At 49.5% G+C, this 26,296-nt stretch overlaps 1 protein-coding gene and 1 long non-coding RNA gene across 6 annotated transcripts in view; one reads left to right on the top strand and one right to left on the bottom strand.

Moving 5' to 3' along the window:
• Positions 1–16,653, bottom strand: part of TNK2 (tyrosine kinase non receptor 2) — a 104,801-nt gene extending 88,148 nt beyond the window's left edge. For 2 of the 5 annotated variants that reach the window (XM_083612746.1, XM_083612750.1), the window contains exons 1-2: positions 15,577–16,653; positions 2,629–2,907 (exon numbers count right to left, since the gene is read on the bottom strand). In XM_083612746.1, the coding sequence (XP_083468872.1) occupies positions 2,629–2,652 (24 nt within the window). In that variant the 5' untranslated portion in view covers positions 2,653–2,907; positions 15,577–16,653. Of the gene's footprint in view, positions 1–2,628; positions 2,908–7,236; positions 7,256–15,576 lie in introns of those variants that run through there. The other 3 variants (XM_083612747.1, XM_083612751.1, XM_083612748.1) reach the window with 2 other exon arrangements.
• LOC310762305 overlaps positions 1–26,296 on the top strand; it is a 64,211-nt gene that overhangs the window by 8,536 nt on the left and 29,379 nt on the right. The gene's annotated exons all lie outside the window — the stretch shown is intronic.

The following is a 26,296-nucleotide window of genomic DNA, read 5'->3' as shown; positions in this document are numbered from 1 at the left end:
TCCTGCCAACCTAGCAGTTCAAAAGCACGACAAAGTGCAAGTAGATAAATAGGTACCACTCTGGCGGGAAGGTAAACGGCGTTTCCGTGCGCTGCTCTAGTTCGCCAGAAGCGGCTTAGTCCTGCTGGCCACATGACCCGGAAGCTGTACGCCGGCTCCCTCGGCCAGTAAAGCGAGATGAGCGCTGCAACCCCAGAGTCGGCCACGACTGGACCTAATGGTCAGGGGTCCCTTTACTAGTGGCAAGCTGGAGTGAGCAGCGAGTGCAGGACATCCCCCTGGAAACTGTTTTGAATACCAGTTGCTGGAAACTGTAATAGCAATTTTGTGCTCAAATCCTGCTTGGGGGCTTCCCTGTGGGGGCATCTGGTTGGCCACTGAGAAAACAGGATGCTGGAGTAATAAGGCCATTGGCCTGATCCAGCTAGAGGGTTTTTCTCCCACCCTCTGTAAGCCTGTCCCTCCCCATCCTCTGTGCCTGCTGCTGTTGAGTCTGAGCAGGGAGAAAGAGTGACTTTTCAAGCCACGCATCTTGGGTTTTATAGGAATTATTCTCTCTCTGCTGATGTGCATAACATGGGGAGATGAAACCTGCTTTTTCGAGGGGCCCCTCTTGCACGCAGCAGCAATGCCCATAAAATGCCCCCTTCTTTGTCCCCACTTCCCCATAGGGTGGGGAGAAAGAAACAGTTTGCTAGCTCCATGCTTGGTGCTTTGGGAAATGACGGGAAACAACGTCCTTGAGCAGCGCAACGTGCAAGGGATTTCGGACAGGTGGGTGGGGCAAATCACCTGTCAATTATGTGACATCATCATGAGGGTGTGTCACTGCCATATGGGTCCTGCCCACCTGTCGCATTCTGCCCATGATGCTGATCCTAATTAGCATCTGACTCACGAAACCAAAAAGAGGTCTCTCCCCTTTATGTAGGCAATGCTGAGCCACTGAGTACCAGATAAGGCACCTCCTTCATTTGGGGGGGGGTTGGGCTAGATGACCCTTGTGGTCCCTTCCAACTCACAGTTCTATGATTCCTAAGTTCCCAAGAGATGGAGCAACGAGTTGGGGAGGCCAGGTTTCAAATGCCCCCCTGCTGGGTAGAGATCAAATGAGTCTTGAGCAAGCCACACACAAGCCTGCTGAAACTTTGTTTTCTGCCAACCTCAATGACAGGTTTCCTGAAAACAGCTTGCACACTCAGGAAACCACCTGCGCAATTCACCACCCAGTTAGATGCCATGCTCAGAAACATATGCAGCAGCCCATGTACTTAAAGGTAAAGGCACCCCTGACCATTAGGTCCAGTCGCGGACGACTCTGGGGTTCTGGCGCTCATCTCACTCTATCAGCCGAGGGAGCCGGCGTACAGCTTCCGGGTCATGTGGCCAGCATGACTAAGCCGCTTCTGGCAAACCAGAGCAGCGCACAGAAACGCCGTTTACCTTCCCGCCGGAGCGGTACCTATTTATCTACTTGCACTTTGAGGTGCTTTCGAACTGCTAGGTTGGCAGGAGCAGGGACCGAGCAACGGGAGCTCACCCCATCGCGGGGATTCGAACCGCCAACTTTCTGATCAGCAAGTCCTAGGCTCTGTGGAAGGGCAGTCCCATGGAAAAGGGGGCAAGCTTCTTTTCTCCTGCTCCGGATGGCAGGTTGCGTTTTTTCAGGTTAAAGGTAAAGGTAAAGTTAAAGGGACCCCTGACCATTAGGTCCAGTCATGACCGACTCTGGGGTTGTGGTGCTCATCTCGCTTTACTGGCCGAGGGAGCCGGCGTACAGCTTCCGGGTCATGTGGCCAGCATGACTAAGCCGCTTCTGGCGAACCAGAGCAGCGCACGGAAATGCCGTTTACCTTCCCGCCGGAGCGGTACCTATTTATCTACTTGCACTTGACATGCTTTTGAACTGCTAGGTTGGCAGGAGCAGGGACCGAGCAACGGGAGCTCACCCAGTCGCGGGGATTTTAACCGCCGACCTTCTGATCGGCAAGTCCTAGGCTCTGTGGTTTAGACCACAGCGCCACCCACGTCCCCCAGCCTATGTACTTATTCACCAGTTAAAACAAGAAATAAATAAAACCTTAGAGGTCTTAACCATCCACCATCTGATCCCATCCACAAAAAAGCCATTGAAAGAATTTTTCTATTAAGAAAAACCTAGACGCTACTTAGCAGTTCCAGGTTTGATGGTCTCAACTCAGAGGATGCGCTAAAACCTTGGGAGGGAGGAAATAAGCTCCTGGTTCTCAGTGAGGCGGAAATCCTGTGTCTGAGCTGTGCAACTTCAGAGCAAGTGGTGTGTGTGGCGGAATCTCTCCTCAAAGCACACCAGGGAGACATTTAGCCTAGAATCCTTCTCCCTGCTAAACAAACAGGCACTCAAACACCTGAACCTGCTTTTAAAAAATAAATTAAAAGGTATCAGCCCCTGAAGATGAGTTTCCACTGTAACCATGTCTGGACTTTTCTTAAACGCGGCCGGTCTTTATTGTACAACCTGGAAAGTCAATGTTGATCAGTCCTAGGCTGGACAGCTTAAGCTTGCAATCCTATGTGCAGCTACTTAGAAGCCCACAAAGCTCAGCAAGGCTTACTTCTGAGTAAACTTGCCTACGATTGTTTACCTACCTGAGGCTGTGTTATTTGGGTCATCTTCTGTCTCCCAATCCCAGCGTTTCCTTTCTCTCCAGAAGGCTCTGGAAGAGAAGAGTCAGTCCTTTGGTTCTCCACCTTCCCTTATGGCTTGCTTCTTCTCCCTCAAGAAAGGATCGACCTGGAGCAGGAGATCTACTGAGAGGGGGCCAGCTAAGCACCCAGCTGCTTCAGACGGTTAGGGTCTCCCTCAGGCAGAGGATCCCAGGATCCCAGTTATCACAGGGTGGTCCATGGAGGTGAGTCACACCCAAACTGCAAGAGGATGGAGAAGACAGGCGTCAGTCACCAGAGGTTTCCTGTCTGGAGCTGGAAGTGTTTGAGGCAGAACAAGAAGAGGCTTCAGCAAAATATGGGGTTTCGTATTTAATAAAATTAGAGAATCGGAGGCCTGACTCTCTGCCATGCTCTGTGACACTTTAAAGCTTCGAGTCCTCAGTTTTCTCCTTCCCCAATAATTCTTCCCCAGTCTTGGTTTCTATTTTCTACACAGACAGTTGGCCCCTGTTTCCTCCTTCCATGAAAAATGGCCATCTGTCAGGGATGCTTTCGTTGCGATTCCTGCAACTGAAGCTAAGCAGGGTCTGGTGTGGTTTCAAATTGGGTGGGGGACCTGCATGTTGAGATTCCTGCATTTCAGGGGGTTGGGCTAGATGACCGTCAGGGTCCCTTCCAACTCTACAATGCTGAGATTCTAGGATATGTGCCACTCTGGTCTGTGGAACTTGCATTGCCACAAGGGCCATGTCATACCCATTTGCCGGCTGAAAACCATTTCACTGCACTGCAAGGTCCCAAATGCTGCAAGCGTTTCCTCGCAGGGAAGCTGCTCAATCATTTGGTTGGCCTGATCCTAGTTACACAGACTTCCCCAGCCAACTCTCAGGCAAGGTCAGGATCCGGCCCTCCCCCCCCCCCGCTGCACTTGGCTACAGCTAAAGTGAAAAGCCAGTGCTTCCTTGGCCTGCGAAGATCAACAGAGCTATTGTTGCTAATGGGGGATGCTGCTGTGTGATTTCTTGTGAGTAGAGCAGCCCAGACCTGTAGGAGGGCAGATTTCCCACGCCCTGTCGCTCCATCCCCTTCCTCCTCCGGCCAGCCTGCCAGTCGCTCTGCTTGGGAACATTTCGGGAGGGATGAGCACAGAAAAACACTCCTCTCCGAACAACACCCAGTAAAAACACCTATTCCCAGGGCGATACGATACGATACGATAATCTTTATTGTCACTGTCCCATACAGAACAACGGAATTGAAAAAAATCTACGTAAGACATTCAAAAACCAACAAGCCTGCTATCCTAGCTATCCCCACCTGGTTAGCCACCTAAAAACTCTGATACCCCATTTTTAAATACAATATACTCCCATAGAGACTCCTTATACTGCGTTTAAAACCAAAATCGCATTTGGATAGAAACTGTCTCTCAGGCGGCTAGTCCTAGTCTTTATAACCCTGGGGGATGCGGGTGGCACTGTGGGTTCAACCACAGAGCCTCTTGGGCTTGCCAATCAGAAAGTCGGTGGTTCAAATCCCCGCGACGGGGTGAGCTCCTGTTGCTTGGTCCCTGCTCCTGCCAACCTAGCAGTTCGAAAGCACATCAAAGTGCAAGTAGATAAATAGGTACCGCTCCGGCGGGAAGGTAAACGGCGTTTCCGTGCGCTGCTCTGGTTCGCCAGAAGCGGCTTAGTCATGCTGGCCACATGACCTGGAAGCTGTATGCCGGCTCCCTCAGCCAGTAAAGCGAGATGAGAGCCGCAACCCCAGAGTCAGCCACGACTGGACCTAATGGTCAGGGGTGCCCTTTACCTTTACCTTCTTCCAGAAGGCAGAAGCTGAAAGAGATAATTTCCAGGGTGCGCACTATCCTGCGCTATCTCTGCAGCTTTCTTATGGCACCTGGAAGCATAGATTTGATCCAAGGTGGGAAGAGCGCACCCAGTTGCCTCCAGCTCTTCTCCCTCGCCCTGCCTTCGCCAACCCAAGATACAGAAAACTTTTTCTCCCTCTCTCCTAACTCTACAACTCAGGGACATCTCATGAAGCTGGATGCTGGAAGATTTGGGACAAGTGAAAGCAAGGACTTCTTCATGCAGAACAGAGTTAAACTATGGAACTCCCTGCCACAGGAGGCCACCAACCTCGTTGGCTTTAAAAGAGGATTACACAAATTCACAGAGGAGGAGAGGGCTATCAAAGGCTGTTAGTCATAGTGGCTCTGCTCTGGTCCACAGTTGGAGGCAGAAATGGTTCTGAATGCTGGTTTCTGGAAACCACAGGAGGGGAGAGTTGCTCTTGTGATTTATTATTTCTTCTTCTTTTTCCTTTTTATTGGTTTTCACATATTACATTACAATACAGATGTACCAAAGGCAACACCATTTCTTCCCCATCCCCCCATACATTTACATTTACCGTATTTTCGCTCCATAAGACACACTTTTTTCCTCCTAAAAAGTAAGGGGAACTGTCTGTGCGTCTTATGGAGTGAATGCATGGTCCCTGGAGCCGAATTGCCCAGGGGCAAAAAGCAGATGGTGCTTTTTTTATTAGAAAGAGGGAAGGGGGTGTTGAAACGAAGCCGCTGAGCGGCAAGCGATCGGGAGGGAGATAAGGGACTCTAGCGATAAGGGAGACTGCCTGGGAGGGGGGAGGTAAAGACACCGAACTTGCAAGGAGAGGAGACAGGAAGACTAAATCAACGAGGAGAGAAATTAGAAGAAAAGGAGGGGCAAAAAACTGCTCCAGCTACGGAAAAGACACTAAGGCAAACAAGAGGGAAGGGAGCGTTGAAACAAAGCCGCTGAGCAGCTGATTGGCAAGCAATCAGGGAGGGAGATAAGGGACTCTAGAGATAAAGGAGGCTGCCTTTGAGGGGGGAGGTAAAAGCCCATGGATCCTCAGGATTTTTGCATCGGGTCACCCCAAATTCTCCATCAGACCACATAGCATGTCCATGGCTACAGCCTGCACCAAAAAAATCACGCACCCACTGTTTCATGGGGGCGCAATGGTGCTAAAATGTGGTTACAAAGCACGGATCCACATATATCCTCAGGATTTTTGCATTGGGCTACTCCAAACTCACCGTCAAACCACATGTCTGTGGCCACAGCATGAACCACAAAAATCATACATCCACTGTTTCGTTCAGAATATTTTTTTTCTTGTTTTCCTCCTCTAAAAACAAGGTGCGTCTTATGGTCAGGTGCATCTTATGGAGCAAAAAATACGGTACATTTCCTGAATCCATCATATTATTCTTTTCTCCTTCCTCCCACTTCCCTCCACCCCCACTCGATTTCCTCCACATTATACAATTTACAATAATCTTTGCATCCTACCATCTTCTCAAATCATCTATATATTCTTATTATCTTTCCTTACTCTTTTTTCTTCCATCCAGTACTTCACATTTTAATCTAGGCATATTAGCGTATCTTATGGCAATATTTTGCCATATATTCATCAAAACATTTCCACTCCTTTTTAAATTTTCGATTTGACTGATTTCTTATTATAGCGGTTAATTTTGCCAAAATTAAATATTCATTTAATTTACAAATCCATTCCTCCTTTGTGGGTGTAGTTTGTGACTTCCACCTAGCAGCAATCACTATTCTAGCAGCTGTACTGGCATATAGAAAAGTTCTTTCTTTCCCCCGTGGTATCTCTTCATCTATCAATCTAAGGAGACATGTCTTTGGTTTCTTTGTTATTGATATTTTCAACATCTTCTTTAGTTCTTCATGTACTACTATCCAAAATTTCTTAATTTCCTCACACCTCCACCATATATGTATTGTTGTTCCTATTTCTCCACCACATCTCCAACAGAGGTTGGATTTCAATTTATATATCTTTGCCAACTTAACTGGCGTTAAGTGCCACCTATAGAACATATTTTCAAAATTTTCTTTAATTGTATATGAGGCAGTAAATCGTATATCCTCTCGCCAGAGTATCGGGGAGAGATGCTCTTGTGCTTGGGTCCTGCTTGTGAGTTTTCTATTACAGTGGTACCTCAGGTTACAGACGCTTCAGGTTACATACGCTTCAGGTTACAGACTCCGCTAACCCAGAAATAGTACCTCAGGTTAAGAACTTTGCTTCAGGATGAGAACAGAAATTGCACGGCGGCAGCAGGAGGCCCCATTAGCTAAAGTGGTTCTTCAGGTTAAGAACAGTTTCAGGTTAAGAACGGACCTCCAGAACGAATTAAGTTCTTAACCCGAGGTACCACTGTGGTAGTAGTAGTAGTAGTATACCGCCTATACCCACAGGTCTCAGGGTGGTTCACATGATAAAATCACAATATAAAAACATAAAATACAAAAATTAAAATAAAAACAAGAACAACCCAATCATTCCCCCAACCTGAAAGCATTTTAAATGGGCTTCTACTTGGCCACTGGCCTGATCTAGTTCTTCATTGTAGTTTCAGCATTGCAGGCAGAAATTCAGGTGAGCAGTGTGGCCCAGTGGTTAGAGTGTCAGACTAGAACCTGGAAGATCAGGGTTCAAATCCCCACTCAGCCATGAAGCTCACTGGGCAACCAGTCACTGCTTCTCAGTCTGGCCTACCTTACAGGGTGGTTGTGAGAATAAAACAGGCTGGAGGAGAACCTTGCAGGCCGTCTTGAGTTCCTTGGAGGAACAAGGTGGGATTAAATAAGAGAGGCTTCTGCTGGATTTCTGAGGGCAGGAGAAAAGCGAGTGAATGCTAACTCATAGGAACATAGTAAGCTGCCTAATACCGAGTCAGATCATTGGCCCATCTAGCTTAGTACTGCCTACACAGACTGGCAGCAGCTGTCTGGGATTTCAAACAAAAGTCTCTCCCAGCTCTACCAGGGAGTGAACCCAGCGTTAGAAACGCATATATATATATACCGGTAATCCAATTGCCAAATAGCACCTTAAGCCTAGGTTACAGTTGCCACAATGGAATGTCTAGGCACCTTTTTTGTCAATGGAGATTATTATTATTATTATTATCAATCTCATTTCTATACCGTTTTATATTTGAAGGGAAAAAAATCCAAAGCAGTTTAGCACCCATTAAAATATCAAATAAAACAATCCAAATGCAAACTTCAAGGGAAATATTCCAGATCCGTCTCTTTTTGCTTTCCCCAGTCGCCAGCCCAGCACCCAGAGATTTCCATGCGGCCGCAACTGGATCTGTGCCAGTCGCAAAACGCACCTGCCTGATTTCTAACCCTGATTTGAACCTGAGACCTTCTGCCAGTGATCCACGACCCTTCGCCAAATCTCCTTCCCCCAGCACAGCCAATGTACCAGATGACCCTAAGACCCCATCACTGCCTCCTGCAACTTTGGTTATCAGGAGAGGGTGGGAGAGAGCGATTAACGGAACAGGACAGAACAACCAAATGCCGTTATCGTCAGGGCCTTCCTCCCTCGCTGATTGTTTCTTTACGAAGTATCCGGGCCAGGCGAGGGCCCTGTCCAAAATGGACAAAATGGGCTCAGCAGAAGATAAGGCTCGGATGCCAGCTTTCCGCTGGGAGCTCAGCCTTCCCAGGCCTGGGGATGCCCTCTAGATGTTGGGGCTGCCAAACCCATCAGCCCCAGTAGCCAACCCAGCCAATGGGTCAGGGAGGACAGCAGCCACGGCGCAGGAGCATGGGGAGGGCACCAGGTTGGGGAAGGCTAACTCAGGCTCTTCAGAAGAGTGCCGTCAAGAATTCTTTGCTGTGCCCCTTTCCACAGCTGAACAATGAGTGGCTCACAACAGCACATAGCTGTCAACTGTCCTGTATTTGGCAGGAAACTCCCTTATCCCAGCGCTGTTTCCCGCTGCTGTCCCTTATTGATGATGTCCCTTAAATTTCCTGGGTTTCATGCTCGCCCGGCTCGGGAGGGAAGCAGTGGCTCGGGGTCCTCCGCCGCGAGAGGGAGCACGTGCACGAGCTACCGCGTCTCCGTCTCTCCCCTTTCCCCCTCAGGGGCGTGTCATGAGGAGACGGGTGGCGGCGGGCGGGCAGGCAGCCCCTCTCTTGCGAGACTTCCGCCGCGCTGCCAGGGGAAACCGGAGGCGGCCTGAGGGAGGAGGAAGAGGAGGGGATGGGGAAGGACACAGAAGGGTGATGCTTCAGCGGCCGCTGCGGCGCCACAACCACCTCATGCCAGGCTCGTGGGCGGAATGAGCAAGAGTCTCTCTCCCTCCCTCTCTCTCTCTTGGGCGGGGAAGGGCCGATGGAACTCCTCGCGCCAGGACGACGGCAGCCCCAACGTGCTGCTTAGCATCCCCTCCAACCAGTGCAGCATCTTAATGTAGTGATTTCCCCCTCTGCATCCCTTTTGTAACTCTATTTTTATAAATCATTTCTCCATCCATAGTTCAAATTTTTACTACAAGTTTTCTGTCAATCCTACCAATGTATGTAACTCTTTACAATAGCCTTTCAACTAAATTATAAACTTCCCCTATTCTTTATTAAAGAGGTCCTCTTCCTGGTTTCTAATTCTGCCTGTAAGCTTTGCCATCTTGATGTCATTCATCAGTTTTGTCTGCCACTCTTCTTTGGTCGGAGTTGTAGACCCTTGGGATCATCTAGTCAAACCCCCTGCAAAACGCAGTCAGTCGCAGCAAAAGCAGCATGGCTCCATCAGTGGCAGGTTTATGTATAAGCTAAGCAAAATCCCTTATTTTGGCTGCTGATCCCTTATTTTCGAGGCTGCTGGTCCCTTATTTTCAAATCTGTAAATTGACAGCTATGCAACAGCATAGGGAATAAAATGCAACACGGCTCAGGATCTCAATACTGTACCAAAAGGACTGCCCCTCCCCATACGAACCGACTCAGACCCTGCGCTTGTTATCTGGGGCCCTTCTCAATGACCCCCATCCCAGAGAGTTTCAGAGAATGGGGCCTTTTCAGTGGTGGCTCCCTGACTGTGGAATGCTCTCCCCAGAGAAGCTCGCCTGGTGCCATCATTACATGACTTTCGGCGCCAGGCAAAAACATTCCTCTTTACCCAGGCCTTTGGCTACTGAATAATCTATGGCTGTTAAAGCTGGGGGGGAGGGAGCTGTTATTATGATTCTTTTATTATTCTGTCTGCTACTATGCTTTTTATTACATTTTTATTATCCATGCTCTGTAATACAGTGGTACCTCGGTTAAGAACTTAATTCGTTCCGAGGGTCCGTTCTTAACCTGAAACTGTTCTTAACCTGAAGCACCACTTTAGCTAATGGGGTTTCCTGCTGCTGCCGCCGCCGCAAAATTTCTGTTCTCATCCTGAAGCAAAGTTCTTAACCCGAGGTACTATTTCTGGGTTAGCGGAGTCTGTAACCTGAAGCATCTGTAACCTGAAGCGTCTGTAACCCGAGGTACCACTGTATGTTCGTAATGTTGTACAATGCCCTGGGATCTTTGGATAAAGGGCGGTATATAAATTGAATAAATAATAACATTAATTTCAAGATAATGTGTTAGGAGTCACAAAACAGAGCGCAGCTCAAACACCTGTCCCAATATCATCTGCACCAGCCGTCCCAACCTGGTGCCCCCCAAGATGTTGTTCAGCTGCAGCTCCCATCGCCCTTCACCATTGGCAAGCCTGGCTGATGCCCATCTACATCTGGAGGGCAACATCTGGTTGGTCTCCTCCAACGAACCACGGCTCTCTAGCGCCGTTGGAAAAGAGCCTTTCCATTCCTGCTGCCCTGACCTCCTTTGGCAGGAAGGGCAGGGTACAAATTCTATGTTATTATTATTATTATTATTATTATTATTATTATTATTGTCATTCCTAGCCCTATTCAGTGGGCCAATGGCCTGATCCAAAAGGCACTTCTTACATTCTTGCAAGGCCTTCGGGAATTATGCCAAGGGCAGCAAATGACACATTTTGCACAGATCACAATCTTTTGTCAAACGCCAATGGGCAAGTTCTGGTTTCGCAGGGCTTAGTTGTGATCCTCTGTCCTGACAGCTCCTCCTGCATTGCACTTTTCATAGGCACCCAAAAAACCCTCCCACTTTGTGCCATTTCTGGACCCCCAAAATGAGAAGCTCCCCTGCCAGCAATTTGCCTCTCTCTTTGGAGGCTCACCAAAGTCGCTCAGCACTTTCTCAGCACATCCGCCCCCGACCCCCAGCCTGGATGTGGCCCAGAGCACGGAAGGGGAAACAAAGGGAGGAAAAGAAAAGAGAATGGAGAGGAAATGCTTTGGGGCACCATCTGCACAACATCTGGAGACCCAGGAGAACAGAAGGGCTCTGATCAACAGGAACCATGTGTCCCCCTCCCCACACAACATGTTCCAGTGGCGCCACGTTGGGTGGGATGTGGGCTTGTGCGTAGGCCAAAGCACATTGCTGTGGGGGGAAGAAAAGCAGGCTTAGAATCATAGAGTTGTAGGCTCGGAAGGGACACCCAAAGGTCATCCAGCCCAACCCCCCAACCCCCGCAATGCAAGAAATCTCAGCTCATGGCAGGTGGCCATCCAAGCTCGCTTAAAAACCTCCGAGGAAGGAGAGCCGCTTCCAAGCTTCACACTGTGGGATGTGAAACACAAGAGCAGTGAAGTACAACATTCCTAGAGTGAACATGTTTACACATGGGGAGGAATGTCCAGCCAGCAGGTAAACTTCCTGTTTCTTTCTGGGCTGAGACAGACTTCCTCTGCATGTGACTAGAGGTGGGCATGGCCTCACCTGTGCAGGTAACAACAAAAGCACAGGGCAGGGCAGCCATCTCTCTCTCTTTGACTACATGCATCGAAGAAGCAACATCTGCTTAGCCAAAGATGTTCTCTTGGCCTCCAGCCAAAGGGACTGTCTCTTTATGAGATAGTTTCCAGGTGTATGTTACTTTTCTAAGCTAAGTCTGCCTTCTGGGATCCGATTGTGAGCAGAATGATGTGTGAGTAAACCTTTTCATACTTTTATAGAAGACTATTACATGCCTTATCTTTTATGAGGGAATAAGGGGGAAATACCAGAACAGTTATTATAGAGGCTTTAGCGAGCCTGAGCAAATGCATCCGCTGCGAGTTTAAAAAGGGGAATGTTACTCTGCTAAATTGTGAACTTGTTTACACAAGTTGGAAAAGCTATAATCAGACAACATATCCTCTCCTGCATCCCTGAACATTCCCACACTTGCTATTTCACTGGTGGGATTCCAGCACAAACCAGCAAACCTTTCTGGAAACCAAGCCATGCGACAAAGGCCCCCCCCCCTGATATTTTTGCGGGAAGGCTGGTAAAATTCAGGCTAGACAATGTTTCTGTTAGGAGGATTTGTAGCTGGCTGACCATCCAAAAGCGTACTCAGCAACGGGTCTTCATCACCCTGGGGAGAAAGTGAAAAGTGGGGTGCGGCAGGGTGTTGTTCAACATTGTTATATAGCTGAAGGAATTCAGGGAAAGCCCATCCGATTTGCAGATGACACCAAACTGGGAGGGTTGGCTAATTATTACCTGAGAAAATAGGATCAGGATGACCTTAATAGATTGCAGAATTGGGCCACACGGAACAAAATGGATTTAAATAGAGACACTTGTCAGGTTCTGCACTTAGGCAGGAAGAACCAGGTGCACAAATACAGTGGACACTCGGGTTGTGAACGTGATCCATGCAGGAAGCACGTTCGCAACCCGCAGCATCCACAACCCACAGCGCCACCTCTGCACACGTGCGGGTTGCGCTTTGCGCTTCTGTGCATGAGCGACAGCCGAAACCCGGCAGTAACCCATTCTGGTACTTCCAGGTTTGGCACAGTGCGCAACCCAAAATCGCGCAACCTGAAGCATCTGTAACCCGAGGTATGACTGTATAGGCTGGGAGACAGAAGAATGTGTGGAAAGGATCTAGGGGTCTTGGTGGACCACAAGCTTAACATGAGTCAACAGTGTGATGCAGCAGCAAAAAGGCTAATGCTGTTCTAGGCTGCATCCACAGAAGACTAGTGTCCAGATCAAGGGACGTAATAGTACGGCTCTATCCTGCCTTGATCAGACCACGTCTGGGGTCCAATTCTGGGCACCACAATTTAAGAAGGATGTTGACAAGCTGGAAGGTGTGCAGAGGAGGGCAACCACGTTGAGGAGTGGTTTAAGGAGCTGGGTATGTTTAGCCTGGAAAAGAGGAGACTGAGAGGAGATACAATAGACATCTTCAACTATCTTGAGGGCTGTCACTTGGAAGAGGGAGCAAGCTTGTTTTCTCCTGCTCTGGAGGGTAGGACTCGAACCAATGGCTTCAAGTTGCAAGAAAGGAGATACAGACTAAACATCAGGAAGAACTTTCTGACAAAATAAAAAAAATCCTTCCAGTAGCACCTTAAAGGTAAAGGGACCCCTGACCATTAGGTCCAGTCGCAGATGACTCTGGGGTTGCAGCGCTTATCTCGCTTTACTGGCCGAGGAAGCCAGCGTACAGCTTCCGTGTCATGTGGCCAGCATGACTAAGCCGCTTCTGGTGAACCAGAGCAGCGCACAGAAACACCGTTTACCTTCCCGCTGGAGTGGTACCTATTTATCTACTTGCACTTTGAGGTGCTTTCGAACTGCTAGGTTGGCAGGAGCAGGGACCGAGCAACAGGAGCTCACCCCGTCATGGGGATTCGAACCGCCGACCTTCTGATCGGCAAGCCCTAGGCTCTGTGGTTTAACCCACAGCGCCACAAACATGGGTCACCTTAGAGACCAACTAAGTTTGTTATTGGTATGAGCTTTCCTGTGCATGCACTACTTCAAAACTTTCTGACCGTAAGAGCTGCTTGGCAGTGGAACAGACTCCCGCGAGAGGTGGTGACCTGTCCTTCCTCGGGGGGTTTTAAGCAGAGGCTGGGTGGCAGTCTGCCAGGAATTCTTCAGCTGTGATTCCTGCATTACAGGGGGTTGGTCTAGATATCCCTTGGGGTCCCTCCCAAGTTCTATGAATCTATTCCCCAAGCTACCAGGTCCTAATCCTCCCTCTGCCCTTTCCGCCAAGGGCACAAGGCAGCTCAAGAGGCCAGGCAGCTGGGTCAACCTGGGAGCTAAATGCAGGAATTTAATCCATCCCGCAACTGAACTCTCAGGAAGGCAGCGTGACTGCCAAACCATTTACAAGGGCATAGCGGCTCTGAAGAACTCACGCCGGCTCCCACCTTCGCTCACTGCAAGAGCCATCACAGAACTTACCTCCCCACAGGCAGGACCCTGACAGGCTACATTGGAGGTCACAAGAGCAGGGTGAGTGGGACTGGGACACCCCAAATCTAAGACGCTTAAAGAAAACCAAAATAAAATCTGTACCAGGGACAACAAAATTCTCGACTCCTAGCGAAGCAGCCACAGGCTCTTGTTGTCATTTTAATTGCACAAAACAATGAGGACTAACCACTTGACTTTTCTGCCTTTCTAATTTCAACCTGAAGCTTATGCCAAAGTCCAAAATCCGCAGGAGCAAGAGGCCTACTGCCCTTTATCGATTGCCAGTTGACAGGGGGTTTGTGCAAATACTGTTCAGGCAACTCTCTCTCCCTCTCGAAAAAATAAAAGAGAGACAAAGACTGGGGTGCTTTAGTTGAGATTCCTGCATTTCAGGGGGTTCCCTTCCAACTCTACAATTCTATGAAATCTTGAGATCGCCTCTAAATTGCAAGGGTTGAAACGGGCCCCGCGATCCAATTTGCCCAGTCAAACACAGGACAAGGCAGCCCACCATTGCTTCTTCAAACGCCATCCCTGTTCACGCGTGAAGTAGGGAGAGAAGTCTCTGGTTTTCATACTGGAAAGGGAGCCTGGGGAGGAGGAGGCAAACTGCCCTGCTGGGGAGGAGAACAGGGAAAGCAGGTGGAGAGCAATCAGGCCTAGTTTGGTCCTGCGGTTTGGCTCGCTTGCTTGAGTGCTCCAGAGCTATCCGTACCCAGGAATCCTCCTTTGCTACAGAGCAAGGAGCTACCGGTATAGCCACACGCTGTTCAGGGGGAAATATGCAAGCATTTCACAGAATCGTAGAACTGCAGATTTGGAAGACACCCAAATGGTTATCCAGTCCAATGCAACGGGGGAATCACAGCATTTTATGCCACACAGGCAGGGTGCTTGGGACTGGGGCATCCCAAATCTAAGATCCATAAAGAAAAGGAAACCTGTACCAGAGACAGCCAAATTCTCTTAGCAAAGCAGCCACATGTTGCTGATGTTAAATTGTGTATAATGAGGACCAACAACTTTTTTCTCATTCCAGTTTCAAACGGAAGCTCATGCCAAAAGCCAAATTCTGCAGGGGCCAGGGCCGGTTTGTGCAGCTCTTGACAGGTCTGAAACAAGCGTCTTCATCTACCAGCCTGCTCAGGAGAAGCCCACCCTGGTGCCCCTTCCCCAAGCTGGTGCCCACCTCATATGTTTCTGACTATGACTTCCCCCCAGTCCACTTTCTGCTACCCATGCAACACCCTCTGTGGACACCACAAACCTGCCTCTACAAAGCAGTACAATTATCCGTTCCAAGACAGAACTGTTTATGAGAGAAGAGAAGCAGTTTGTATGGGGGGGGGTGTTAGGAGGAGATACAGGGCCTGTTCATCCCCCTTGCAGATTATTCGTTAGCATGAGATGTTCTCCCGTACTGCTATAATCCACGGAAATTTGGAGAGCTTTCCAAACCCTCCTTTTACAAGTGGTTTACAAGGTCTGCAGTTTTTGCGCTCGTGTTACAAACCGTGGAGCCAACATTTCATAAAATATCATTTAAAAGCACCCCACAGGAACCCACTTCCTTCCTCAACAGGCTGTAGATATGGCTTCAGTCAGTCCGATCTGACCGACGCAACCTTCAGATCATAGTGAGCGATTGCCTGTTGCCTGAACAGACAAGACAAGGAACTCTACACAACAGGGGGTGGATCATTCAGGGTCCCCCCCTGAATCTCCCCACCGGCATTTCACTTACCCACCAAAGCCTCTGCCTTCCCTTGCGGCCCTTTATCTCCTTGTCCTGCCATGGGGATCCCACATCTGCTCTCCAGCAGAGAGAGGAACGAATTCCAGAAATTGCAGTGTGCACACTCTGGCTGGGCTGTTTTGCTGGGCTGGCCAGCTGCCGCTGCTGCTGATCTTACACGCCAGGAGGCCCGAGCGAGTGTTGTTGACACACGCAGACAACCTCTCTCGGTTGCTTTGGCTGCTGCACACTGGCAGGGACAATGCGCTCTCTCGTGGCCGCACGCTGCCAAGGCGGCTGCTCAGGTAGAGCTGCTGCTGTTAATCCAGCAAACAGCGAGATAACATTGTTGTGGCTTTCCAGAGCAGGCAGAGACACAGGCAGCTGTTAGATGATCAGGCTGGCAACTCGCACACTGCGCAGAACTCCACGCGAGGAGGACATCAGGAGCAGCTGCGGCAATCCACAGGACCACACAGGGATGCTGAACATCAGGGCTGAGGTTTACGGCCCATCGTGAGGCCCCCCTGCTCTCTTTTGCATGGCACACTGCTGGGAATTTGCAGAGCCAAGATCTCTGGCGGAGAAAGAGGCTGCTGATGGATAATCCAGATAAAAGCAGAGGGGTGAACAAGGCATTTGTGATGCACTGCAAAGGGCTTAAGACTTCATGCAACTTCTAGGAATTTAATTTGTGTTTCTGCAGGGAAGACGATCCTGCAGTAGGTTCAGTCCATGCAGAAGTAGGAAGAAACACACACAGAACGGCTTGCAATACACAGTGTTAAAACTTCCAGGACTTGGAGCGGAAAGGATGCACAGAAGGCCAGGAACGGCGGGGAAAGCTGCGCAAAGAGACTTGTGGATGAGAGAAAGGCGATGGCAAGGGTCATCCGGTGCCTGTTCAAGCAGGACCTCTCAGCAGCCTCTGGCACAACGGGAACGGATTCTGCCCCCTTTGCAGCAGAACCAGAGTCCTTTTGGCGGGGAAAGCAGAGAGCCCCTCAGTTTTCCAACCGGCCCTGATTGAGCTTTCAGGGTCGGCTGGCCTGGATCTTCTGGGGAAGGGGGGCCCTTTCCTTGACAGCACCTTCCTAGCCCTGCAGGGGCTGCCGCCTGCCCGCGTTCCCTTGCCCTTCCTGCAGCCCCCAGCCCAAGCCGCCCAGCTCCTGCCGCTGCTCCTGCACCCCCCGCCTCAGCCCCCCCACCTCCTGCACCCCCTGGCCCAAGCCCCCTTCCTGCGAGGCCGAGTGCTGCACCGCCTGCCGGACCTCCTGCCCCTCGGGCTCAAGGCCTGGCGCCGGGCTCACATCCCTCTCGCCATGGGGCTGGTGCTGGCCCCACAGGCCCACCTCCTGGCCCAAGCCGGCCCGTCCCTCCTGCTCCTGGCGGCCCCCCAGGCTCGGGCCTTCCTCCTCCTGGCCTGCCTGGCCCAGACCTCGCTCCTCCAGCAAGCCTGCTCCACGCGGACCCCCAAGCAGCTCCTCCTGCTCCCCCTTCTCCTCCCAGACCTCCCACAAAGGAGGGTGCTCCTCTTCCACCCCACAGCGCTCTGGCCGCTGGCCAGCTGACCCTTCCTGCACTCCAGCGCCCCTTGCCAGCCGCCTCTCGCCTGCCCACTGGACCTGCCCCGGTGGCTCCTGGGGGGTCCTCACCCGCCTCTCCCCCACCCCACTCTGCAGCCACTCCTCGCCTTCCTCCTGCTCAGCCCCAAGGCCCCCCCGCCAAGGGCCTCCCCCTGCCCACCCCCCAAGGGGCTCTCCTCTCCCCCTGGCCTGGCTCTGCTCCTGAACCCCACAACGCAGCACTTCCTCCTGCACCCCCGCCCCCAAAGCCTCCTCCTGGACCCCCACCGCCAAGCCCCACGCCTCCTGGACCCCCTGCCCCAGTCCCAGCGCCTCCTGCTGGCAGCAAAGCCCTCGCCTGGCCCGCACCTCCGGCCGCCGGATGGCTCAAGGGGGAGCCGGCTCACCCCACCGAATGGTCACCTTGGGACACCTGACCCCTTCTTCTCCAGCCCCACAAACTCCCTCTCCTGCTCTGTCACCTGCGCCCCGAAGTCTCCCCAACCTCCTCCTGTTCCAGCCGCTCTTCCTTTCCCCGACCGGCCCCCCGGGCGCTCCGTCCGGCCCTCCTCTCCACCTTGACGCCTGCAAAGCGCCCTCCTTCCTCCTCCAAGCTCCCCTTCTAAGAGTCCCCCCGCAAAAAAACACCCGCTTTCCTGCTCCCCAAAAAAGTACCCCCAAATTTTTAAAAATTAACTTTTCCCCCTCGATCGCCTTTGCCAGCAGCCCCTTCCTCACTTTGCGGGCGCGCCCGAGCGTCGCCCTCCCCGCCCGGCCGCGGCCTCTGCGCCACCCGGCCCGGCTCGGCTGGCCAAAGTCGCCCGGAGCGTGGGTCGCCTTGTTCCCTTCGCGCTTCGCTCCGCCTCCGCTGCCTCCCTTAAAGGAGCCTCGGCTCTGCAAAACAAAGGGAAGGGAAAAGTGGGGGGCCGCAGGGCGAGCGGGCAAGGGAGGGGGGTCCGATCACGGAAAGTGGGGGTATCGAGGGCCAGGCAGATGAAGGAGAGGGGCTGGCTCAAGGGGTCTCTCTGCGCCTCTCTTCTGCGCCCAGGGCGCACCGAGGCGGCCCGGGGAGAGCTGGAAGGAAGGGGTTAACGTGAGTTTGTGCCCAAAAGGAGGGGGGTGGGGTGGCAAACCTCCCCCATTCATTAAGTCACTGCCCGGGTTATGTAACAGGCGGCGATGACTGCGCAGACCGTCGGGACAGGCGAAGGGCTAGCCCCCGGAGGAGGAGGCGGCGGCGGCGCCAGGCCGGAGTGGTCCAGCCGTTCCTGCATCCCCGCATCCTCCGGCCCCAGCGAGACGCGCACTTGGGGCAACTCGCCCCCCGCCCACTCCCACCCCCAGGATGATGCCGACGGGGAAGTTGCTGACTGGCCCCCAATAGCTAATGGCTCTTTGGGTTTTGGATCCAGATTTCAAAGGCTGAGGGAGACCTTAAGGGCTTTGGGGACACGTCTTAACAGGGGCTGGGGGAGCTCTCCATCCAGGCGTGAAACGGCGGCCTCCAACGGTCAGACCGCAAAAGTTTCGATTCACCCAGGATGACCTTTGCTGCCCCGTGTATTTTATTACATCTACTGTTTTTCACGTCTTGCTTTTAATCGCTGTTTTTTTAATTGATATTTTATATTACTGTATTTTAGGTAAACTGCTCAGAGGCTGTTTGTTTTTCATGGAGCACTATATTATTTATTTGATACATTATATCTTGCGCTCCCCTACCCTAAGGGCAGCAAAGAGCAACTAAAAAATATATATATCTTTAAAACGTTTTTAAAAAACAATTCCAATCCAGTAGCAGCCTGGAAAATATCTCAGCCTTGCTAAATAAACATAGATACCTGTTTCAGTTAACATCTCACAAACATGAATAGTTTTCAAGGTGGAGGTGGGGAGGTCTTTAGGGAGGGGGAGTCGATATAGATAGATAGATAGATAGATAGATAGATAGATAGATAGATGATAGGTGGGTAGGTAGATAGTCAGTCTCAGTTCACATTCCTGAAGAACACCAGCATCTCTGGCCAACTCAGGGAACAGTCCTATACTGAACAAGCCATCCTCTTGCCTTCTAGATGTGGTTGGGCTCGCTCAAGACTTCATAGAATCATAGAATAGAATCATAGAATCATAGAGTTGGAAGAGACCACAAGGGCCATCGAGTCCAACCCCCTGCCAAGCAGGAAACACCATCAGAGCACTCCTGACATATGGTTGTCAAGCCTCTGCTTAAAGACCTCCAAAGAAGGAGACTCCACCACACTCCTTGGCAGCAAATTCCACTGTCAAACAGCTCTTACTGTCAGGAAGTTCTTCCTAATGTTTAGGTGGAATCTTCTTTCTTGTAGTTTGGAACCATTGCTCCGTGTCCGCTTCTCTGGAGCAGCAGAAAACAACCTTTCTCCCTCCTCTATGTGACATCCTTTTATATATTTGAACATGGCTATCATATCACCCCTTAACCTCCTCTTCTCCAGGCTAAACATGCCCAGCTCCCTTAGCCGTTCCTCATAAGGCATCGTTTCCAGGCCTTTGATCATTTTGGTTGCCCTCCTCTGGACACGTTCCAGTTTGTCAATGTCCTTCTTGAACTGTGGTGCCCAGAACTGGACACAGTACTCCAGGTGAGGTCTGACCAGAGCAGAATACAGTGGCACTATTACTTCCCTTGATCTAGATGCTATACTCCTATTGATGCAGCCCAGAATTGCATTGGCTTTTTTAGCTGCCGTGTCATACTGTTGGCTCATGTCAAGTTTGTGGTCAACCAAGACTCCTAGATCCTTTTCACATGTACTGCTCTCAAGCCAGGTGTCACCCATCTTGTATTTGTGCCTCTCCTTTTTTTTGCCCAAGTGCAATACTTTACATTTCTCCCTGTTAAAATTCATCTTGTTTGTTTGGGCCCAGTTCTCTAATCTGTCAAGGTCGTTTTGAAGTGTGACCCTGTCCTCTGGGGTGTTAGCCACCCCTCCCAGTTTGGTGTCATCTGCAAATTTGATCAGGATGCCCTTGAGTCCATCATCCAAGTCGTTGATAAAGATGTTGAATAAGACCGGGCCCAAGACAGAACCCTGTGGCACCCCACTAGTCACTCTTCTCCAGGATGAAGAGGAACCATTGATGAGCACCCTTTGGGTTTGGTCAGTCAGCCAGCTACAAATCCACTGAGTGGTAGCATAGTCAAGACCGCATTTTACCAGCTTCTATACAAGAATATCATGGGGCACCTTGTCAAATGCCTTGCTGAAATCAAGGTAGGCTACATCCACTGCGTTCCCTTCATCTACCAGGCTTGTAATTCCGTCAAAAAACGAGATCAGGTTCATCTGACATGACTTATTTTTCAGAAATCCATGCTGACTATTGGTGATCACAGCATTCCTTTCTAGGTGCTCACAGACTGTTTGCTTAATGATCTGCTCCAGAATCTTCCCTGGTATTGATGTCAGACTGACTGGGCGGTAATTATTTGGGTCCTCTCTTTTCCCCTTTTTGAAAATAGGGACAACATTTGCCCTCCTCCAGTCTGCCGGGACTTCGCCTGTTCTCCAGGAATTCTCAAAGATGACTGCCAGTGGTTCTGAGATCACATCTGCCAGTTCTTTTAATACTCTTGGATGCAGTTCATCTGGCCCTGGAGACTTGAATACATCTAAACTAACCAAGTATTCTTGTACTATCTCCTTAGTTATTCTGGGCTGTGTTTCCTCTGCTGAATCATTTGCTCCAAATTCTTCAGGTCGGGCATTGTTTTCTTTATCGGAGAAGACTGAGGCAAAGAAGGCATTGAGGAGTTCAGCCCTTTCTGTGTCCCCTGTTTGCATTTCACCATCTTCTCCTCTGAGTGACCCCACTGTTTCTTTGTTCTTCCTTTTGCTACGAACATACCCATAAAAGCCTTTTTTGTTGCTTTTAACCTCTCTAGCAAGCCTGAGTTCATTCTGTGCTTTAGCTTTTCTGACTTTGTGTCTACACGTGCTGGCTATTTGTTTGAATTCCTCTTTGGTGGTTTCCCCCCTTTCCCATTTTTTGTACAGATCCTTTTTTAATCTTAACTCAGTTAAAAGTTCTTTAGATAGCCACCCTGGCTTCTTTAGGCACCTTCCATGTTTCCGTCTCATTGGTATTGCCTGAAGTTGTGCTTTTACTATCTCCCTCTTAACAAACTCCCAGCCATCATGAACTCCCTTTCCTTTTAGTATTACTGTCCATGGGATCTCTCCCAGCACTTCCCTAAGTTTTATGAAGTCGGCTTTCTTAAAGTCAAGAAATTGAGTCCTAGTATGCTTGGCTGCTCCTTTCCGCTGTATAGTAAACTTCAGAAGAGCATTATCACTCGCGCCTAATCATCCTTCCACTTCTACCCCACTAACCAGGTCATCAACATTGGTTAGGACCAGATCTAAAATGGCTGTTCCTCTTGTTGCTTCTCCCACTTTCTGGGCAATGAAGTTGTCTGCAAGGCCAGTGAGGAATCTGTTTGACCTTATGCTCTTGGCTGAGTTTGACATCCAACAAATATCCGGGTAATTGAAGTCCCCCATTACTACTATCTCCCTTCCTTTTGCATGCTTGGCCATCTGTTCCAGGAAGGCATCATCTATGTCCTCCGTTTGGCTTGGGGATCTATAGTAAACTCCCACAATGAGGTCACTGTTATTCTTCTCTCCCTTAATTTTGACCCAAATGCTCTCACTTTGGCTTTGAGGTTCTAAATCTTGGATCTCTTCACAGGTATACACATCCCTGACATATAACGCCACTCCTCCTCCTTTCTTGTCTGGTCTGTTTCTCTGAAATAGATTGTATCCCTCCATTATTACATTCCAATCGTGGGACTTATCCCACCAGGTTTCAGTGATGCCTATTATGTCATATTTAGTTTGCTGTACCAAGAGCTCAAGCTCATCTTGTTTATTTCCCATGCTTTGCGCATTAGTGTACAGACATTGAAGTCCATTAATCATTCCCCCGTGTCTCTTATTTAAGGATTTTTTCCTCCCACCACTAGGTCTGCGTGCTGTTTGCTCCATTTGGTCTATGACATTTGGATGATCATCTTCATCAATTGATAGACTCCTACCTTCAGGAGCACTGTCTCCCTCCCCCACATTAGTCAGTTTAAAGCCCTCCTGATGAGGTTTATGAGATTTTTGGCAAAAACATTCCTCCCAACCGTTGTGAGGTGCAGCCCACCGCTTGCCAGAAGTCCATCTTCAAGAAACTGCAGTCCGTGATCTAAGAATCCAAACCGTTCCTGTTTACACCATTTGCGAAGCCAGCTGTTCACTTCCACTATTTTTCCCTCTCTCCCTGGGCCACGTCGTTCAACTGGGAGGACAGATGAGATGACAATTTGTGCATTTAATTGCTTCAGTTTCCTGCCCAGAGCCTCGTAATCTCTTTTGATCTTCTGGAGGCTATTGCTTGCAGTGTCATTGGTTCCCACATGAACCAAGAGGAAGGGGTATTTGTCAGTGGGTTTTATGATTCCTTGCAGTCGTTCAGTTACATCTTGGATCTTAGCCCCGGGGAGACAGCACACTTCCCGAGACATCTTGTCAGGCCCACAGATCACTGCTTCTGTTCCCCTCAGTAGGGAATCCCCTATCACCACTACACGCCTCCTCCTGCTCAGCCCCAAGGCTTCAGCCCCATCCAGAATTGCCAATTGCCAGGAATGGTGGGGGTTATGGTCCTCCATCACCGGAAGGGTCAAAGGTCACCCATCTTTGATCTAGAAGATCTTGCCCCATAATGCCAATTTTATTCCAGGCATTTCCAAAGAACTCTACAGACACAGTGACTAGAAGCTTTTGCCACAGTCCAGCAAACGTTCTCTGGTCCTGGTTGAAATGAAGGGGACTCGAACAGAATGACTAGTGTGCTCTCTCACAGCTCCCATTCATTTTAATTAGGCTTGTGCAGGTGATCTTCCCATTGGAGCATGCCCATTTTGCTTTTACAAAAACATCCCAGACTTCAGTGTGCTCCAGTCACTGGTGTTTGAAGCCAAGTACGCACGACATTATCCGTAATCCACATCAGTCCTATAGTTGCTTGAACAATACTCCTGTTGGGTATGTTTTCCTTCAAACTGGCTTGCCTCCGAGTTGAAAAGGTAAGCCACATTCCCTCTGCAGTTAAGCCGAGGTGTGTGCATTTGAGACAGCTGTTCTACATGCCTAGATGACAGCTTTATGAATAGGAGTATGGCGGGGTTGCAGGTTTGGAGAAACCAAACAGGTCACGCGCATCAGGTGAAGACATCCCTGTCCCGCTCTCTGGTGTGCATAACATTTTGCAAATGCAACTTTAAATGCGCTGCGTTTTAAGCCACTAATGTTTACATAGCCTGAGTGATACGCCACAAGGCTTTCCATAGAACTGCAGGTGGATTGAAAAGCCTTGAGTGTTGCACTCTGTCTCTGTTATGGAATTTCTCACAAAGAGGAGGCATTTATTGCAACAGCCTCTGGCTCCCTAAGGGGGGAAAAAACCAGAGCAGGAATGATCTCATTTCTGTGCCCAGACTTGCATCTGCTGTACGGATGGAACCTGAACCGTCTCGTTCAATAACTTAATCTGGTCCCGCTGCTCCAGAAACTTGGCTGCAAATCAGTCCAATTCCCTGGGAAGCACCTCCTCGTGTGCTGAAGGGTTTTTTTTTTTTTTTTGCTAAACTGGCACAGCAGGTGTTCTTCCACATCCTAAATCTGTCCCCTACTCTTAATCATTATGCGTTGCAAATCAGGGCATCAGATTCCTCCTCTGCCCTCCCTGTCTCTGCTTTCTAGCTCTTCTGTGTGACGTCACTCGGTGGCACTTACACAACTGTCTAGGTTTGCATGCATGCACCCCTCTGTGGGCCTGCACCCCTCTTTAGAGACAAAGCTGCACTGGCTCCCGGTGGAGTACAGGATCAGGTTTAAGGTGATGGTTTTAACCTTTAAAGCCCTATACGGCCTAGGACCCTCGTACCTACGGGACCGCCTCTCCTGGTATGCACCGCGGAGGACCTTACGGTCTTCAAACAAAAACATCTTGGAGATCCTGGGCCACAGGGAGGTTAGGTTGGCCTCAACCAGAGCCAGCGCTTTTTGGGCTGTGGCTCCGATCTAGTGAAATGCTCTGTCCCAAGAGACTAGGGCCCTGCGGGACTTGACATCTTTCCACAGGGCCTGCAAGACAGAGCTGTTCCGCCTGCCCTTTGGCCAGGGCACAGCCTGACTCCCTCCTTTGGCAATCCTCACAGAACTCTAGCCCAACGGTTGCCATTAATCTGATTTGAATTAATTTTATAATGAAATGATTTTAGAATGTTGTATCATTTTATTGTTGTTAGCCGCCCTGAGCCCGGCTTCGGCTGGGGAGGGCGGGATATAAATACAATTTTATTATTTAATATTATTATTAAAGACAAAATGGGATGCGAACTAAACATGACCAATTTCAGCAGCGCAGCTAAATTAACAAAAGGTTTTTGTGTGATATATTATTTACAATCTGTCTGTTCTGTGCCTTCCGCTCCCCAGTTTCATAGGGTAACCCCAAGTTCTCTGCCTGTTGCTAAGGTTTATGATCCAGCTTTCAAACAAGTTGGTTCAGGGCACCTAAACAATATATTATTTCAAAGTGCAGTGAAATGACTAATGCGTAAACATAAGTTCAGTGCAGCATGTCTCTTAAAGCAGCATGAAAATAATGCATGCAGAGAGAATAAAACAGGGTTTTAAGAAGTTTTAAGAAGCCCTCACTTGGCACTGGGAAGACATCACAGTGGGTGCCAGGTGAGCCTGTTTGGGGAGATTTTTCCAAATCCAGGGGCCACCACCAAAAAGACCCTTTCCCTGGTAACCACCCATTGGAGCTCAGATGGCACGGGTAATCAGAAAAGGGCTCTGGCGGTGATATCAAAGTACAGGCAAGCACATGCGGAGGCAGGTAATCCTTCAGATATTTTGGCCCCAAACCAGGAAGATCACTTTGATTAGGACCCAGTCCTACAAACTTGTTTTGAGTGCTCTTTGTGAGCCAGGGGACAGGTCATAGCACAGTGGGAGGGCATCTCTTTGAAGGCAGAAGGTCATAGGTCCACCCCCTGAGCTCTCCAGGTAAGGCTTGGAAATGCTCCTGCCTAAAACCGTGCCATGCTGCGGCCGGTCAGTGCACTGTAGACAGTGCTGAGATGGATGGATCAATGGTTTGACTCTGTATTAGGCAGTTTCCTCTGTTCCTTCTCCATAGTCACACCCTGACAGCAGAACGCCCTCCTCCCAGAGTCTCGGATGGCTATAGCCCTTGTGAGCTCCTGTTGCCTGGTCAAACCTTTTCTCTCAGGCCTGGTGTTAGCTGGTACCAAGATTATATTCTTGCTCTTTTACTTGGCATGGTTTAACTTTGTTTTATTATACTGCATTCATATTTTTATTTATAAAATTATTTATGTCACTGTTCATTTGAAAAAATTATCAGGGTGGTTTATAGCAAATTGTACAAGTTAAAATCAGAAATCAGCTAACTATTGTGGATAGATGTATTCTTATTTCCTGAATGAACCTGCTCTGCACCCACCTTGAGAATTTTTGCCTGGCTGGAAAATATCATTGAACTCTGATAATGCCTGTTTGCCTGGAAGCAAAACAGAGAGGGGTGTGTGGATGTGTGTAGAAACTATCCTACTGCACAAATGTAAACTTTGTGTTCATTGCTCTGTCTGCTTTTCCTTCTGCCCCCTCCCCCGGCATGCGGCCCCCAGAAAGTTGCCCAGAAGGGAATAAGGCCCTCAGAGTGAAAAAAAAGGTTATCCACCAGAGCCTTGCAGTATGGAGATTGCACAAAAAGGCTCCCCTCCCCCATGCCTTGGGGTCAAAGGCACCACTAGCAAACCCAACCACTGATAATTTATTTTCACCTGGAAAATAACCTCACAAGGTTGTTGTGAAGATGAAATGGGGAGGAACAGAACCGTGTACACTGTTTTGAGATACTTGGAAGTTAAAGGTGGCATATAAATGTAATAATAATAAATAATAATAATAATAATAATAATAATAATAATAATAATAATAATAATTACACATTTCCCCTTTGCAAATGCCTTAACTTTTTGCCAGAAGTGGGGAAATGTTCCCGTGAGCAGTGCAGCAGTGCCATCTACA

The sequence above is a fragment of the Podarcis filfolensis genome (assembly GCF_964270895.1).
Source record: "Podarcis filfolensis genome assembly, chromosome: 5".
NCBI classification, from domain to species: Eukaryota; Metazoa; Chordata; class Lepidosauria; order Squamata; family Lacertidae; genus Podarcis; species Podarcis filfolensis.
This window is presented reverse-complemented; position numbering and strand designations above follow the sequence as displayed.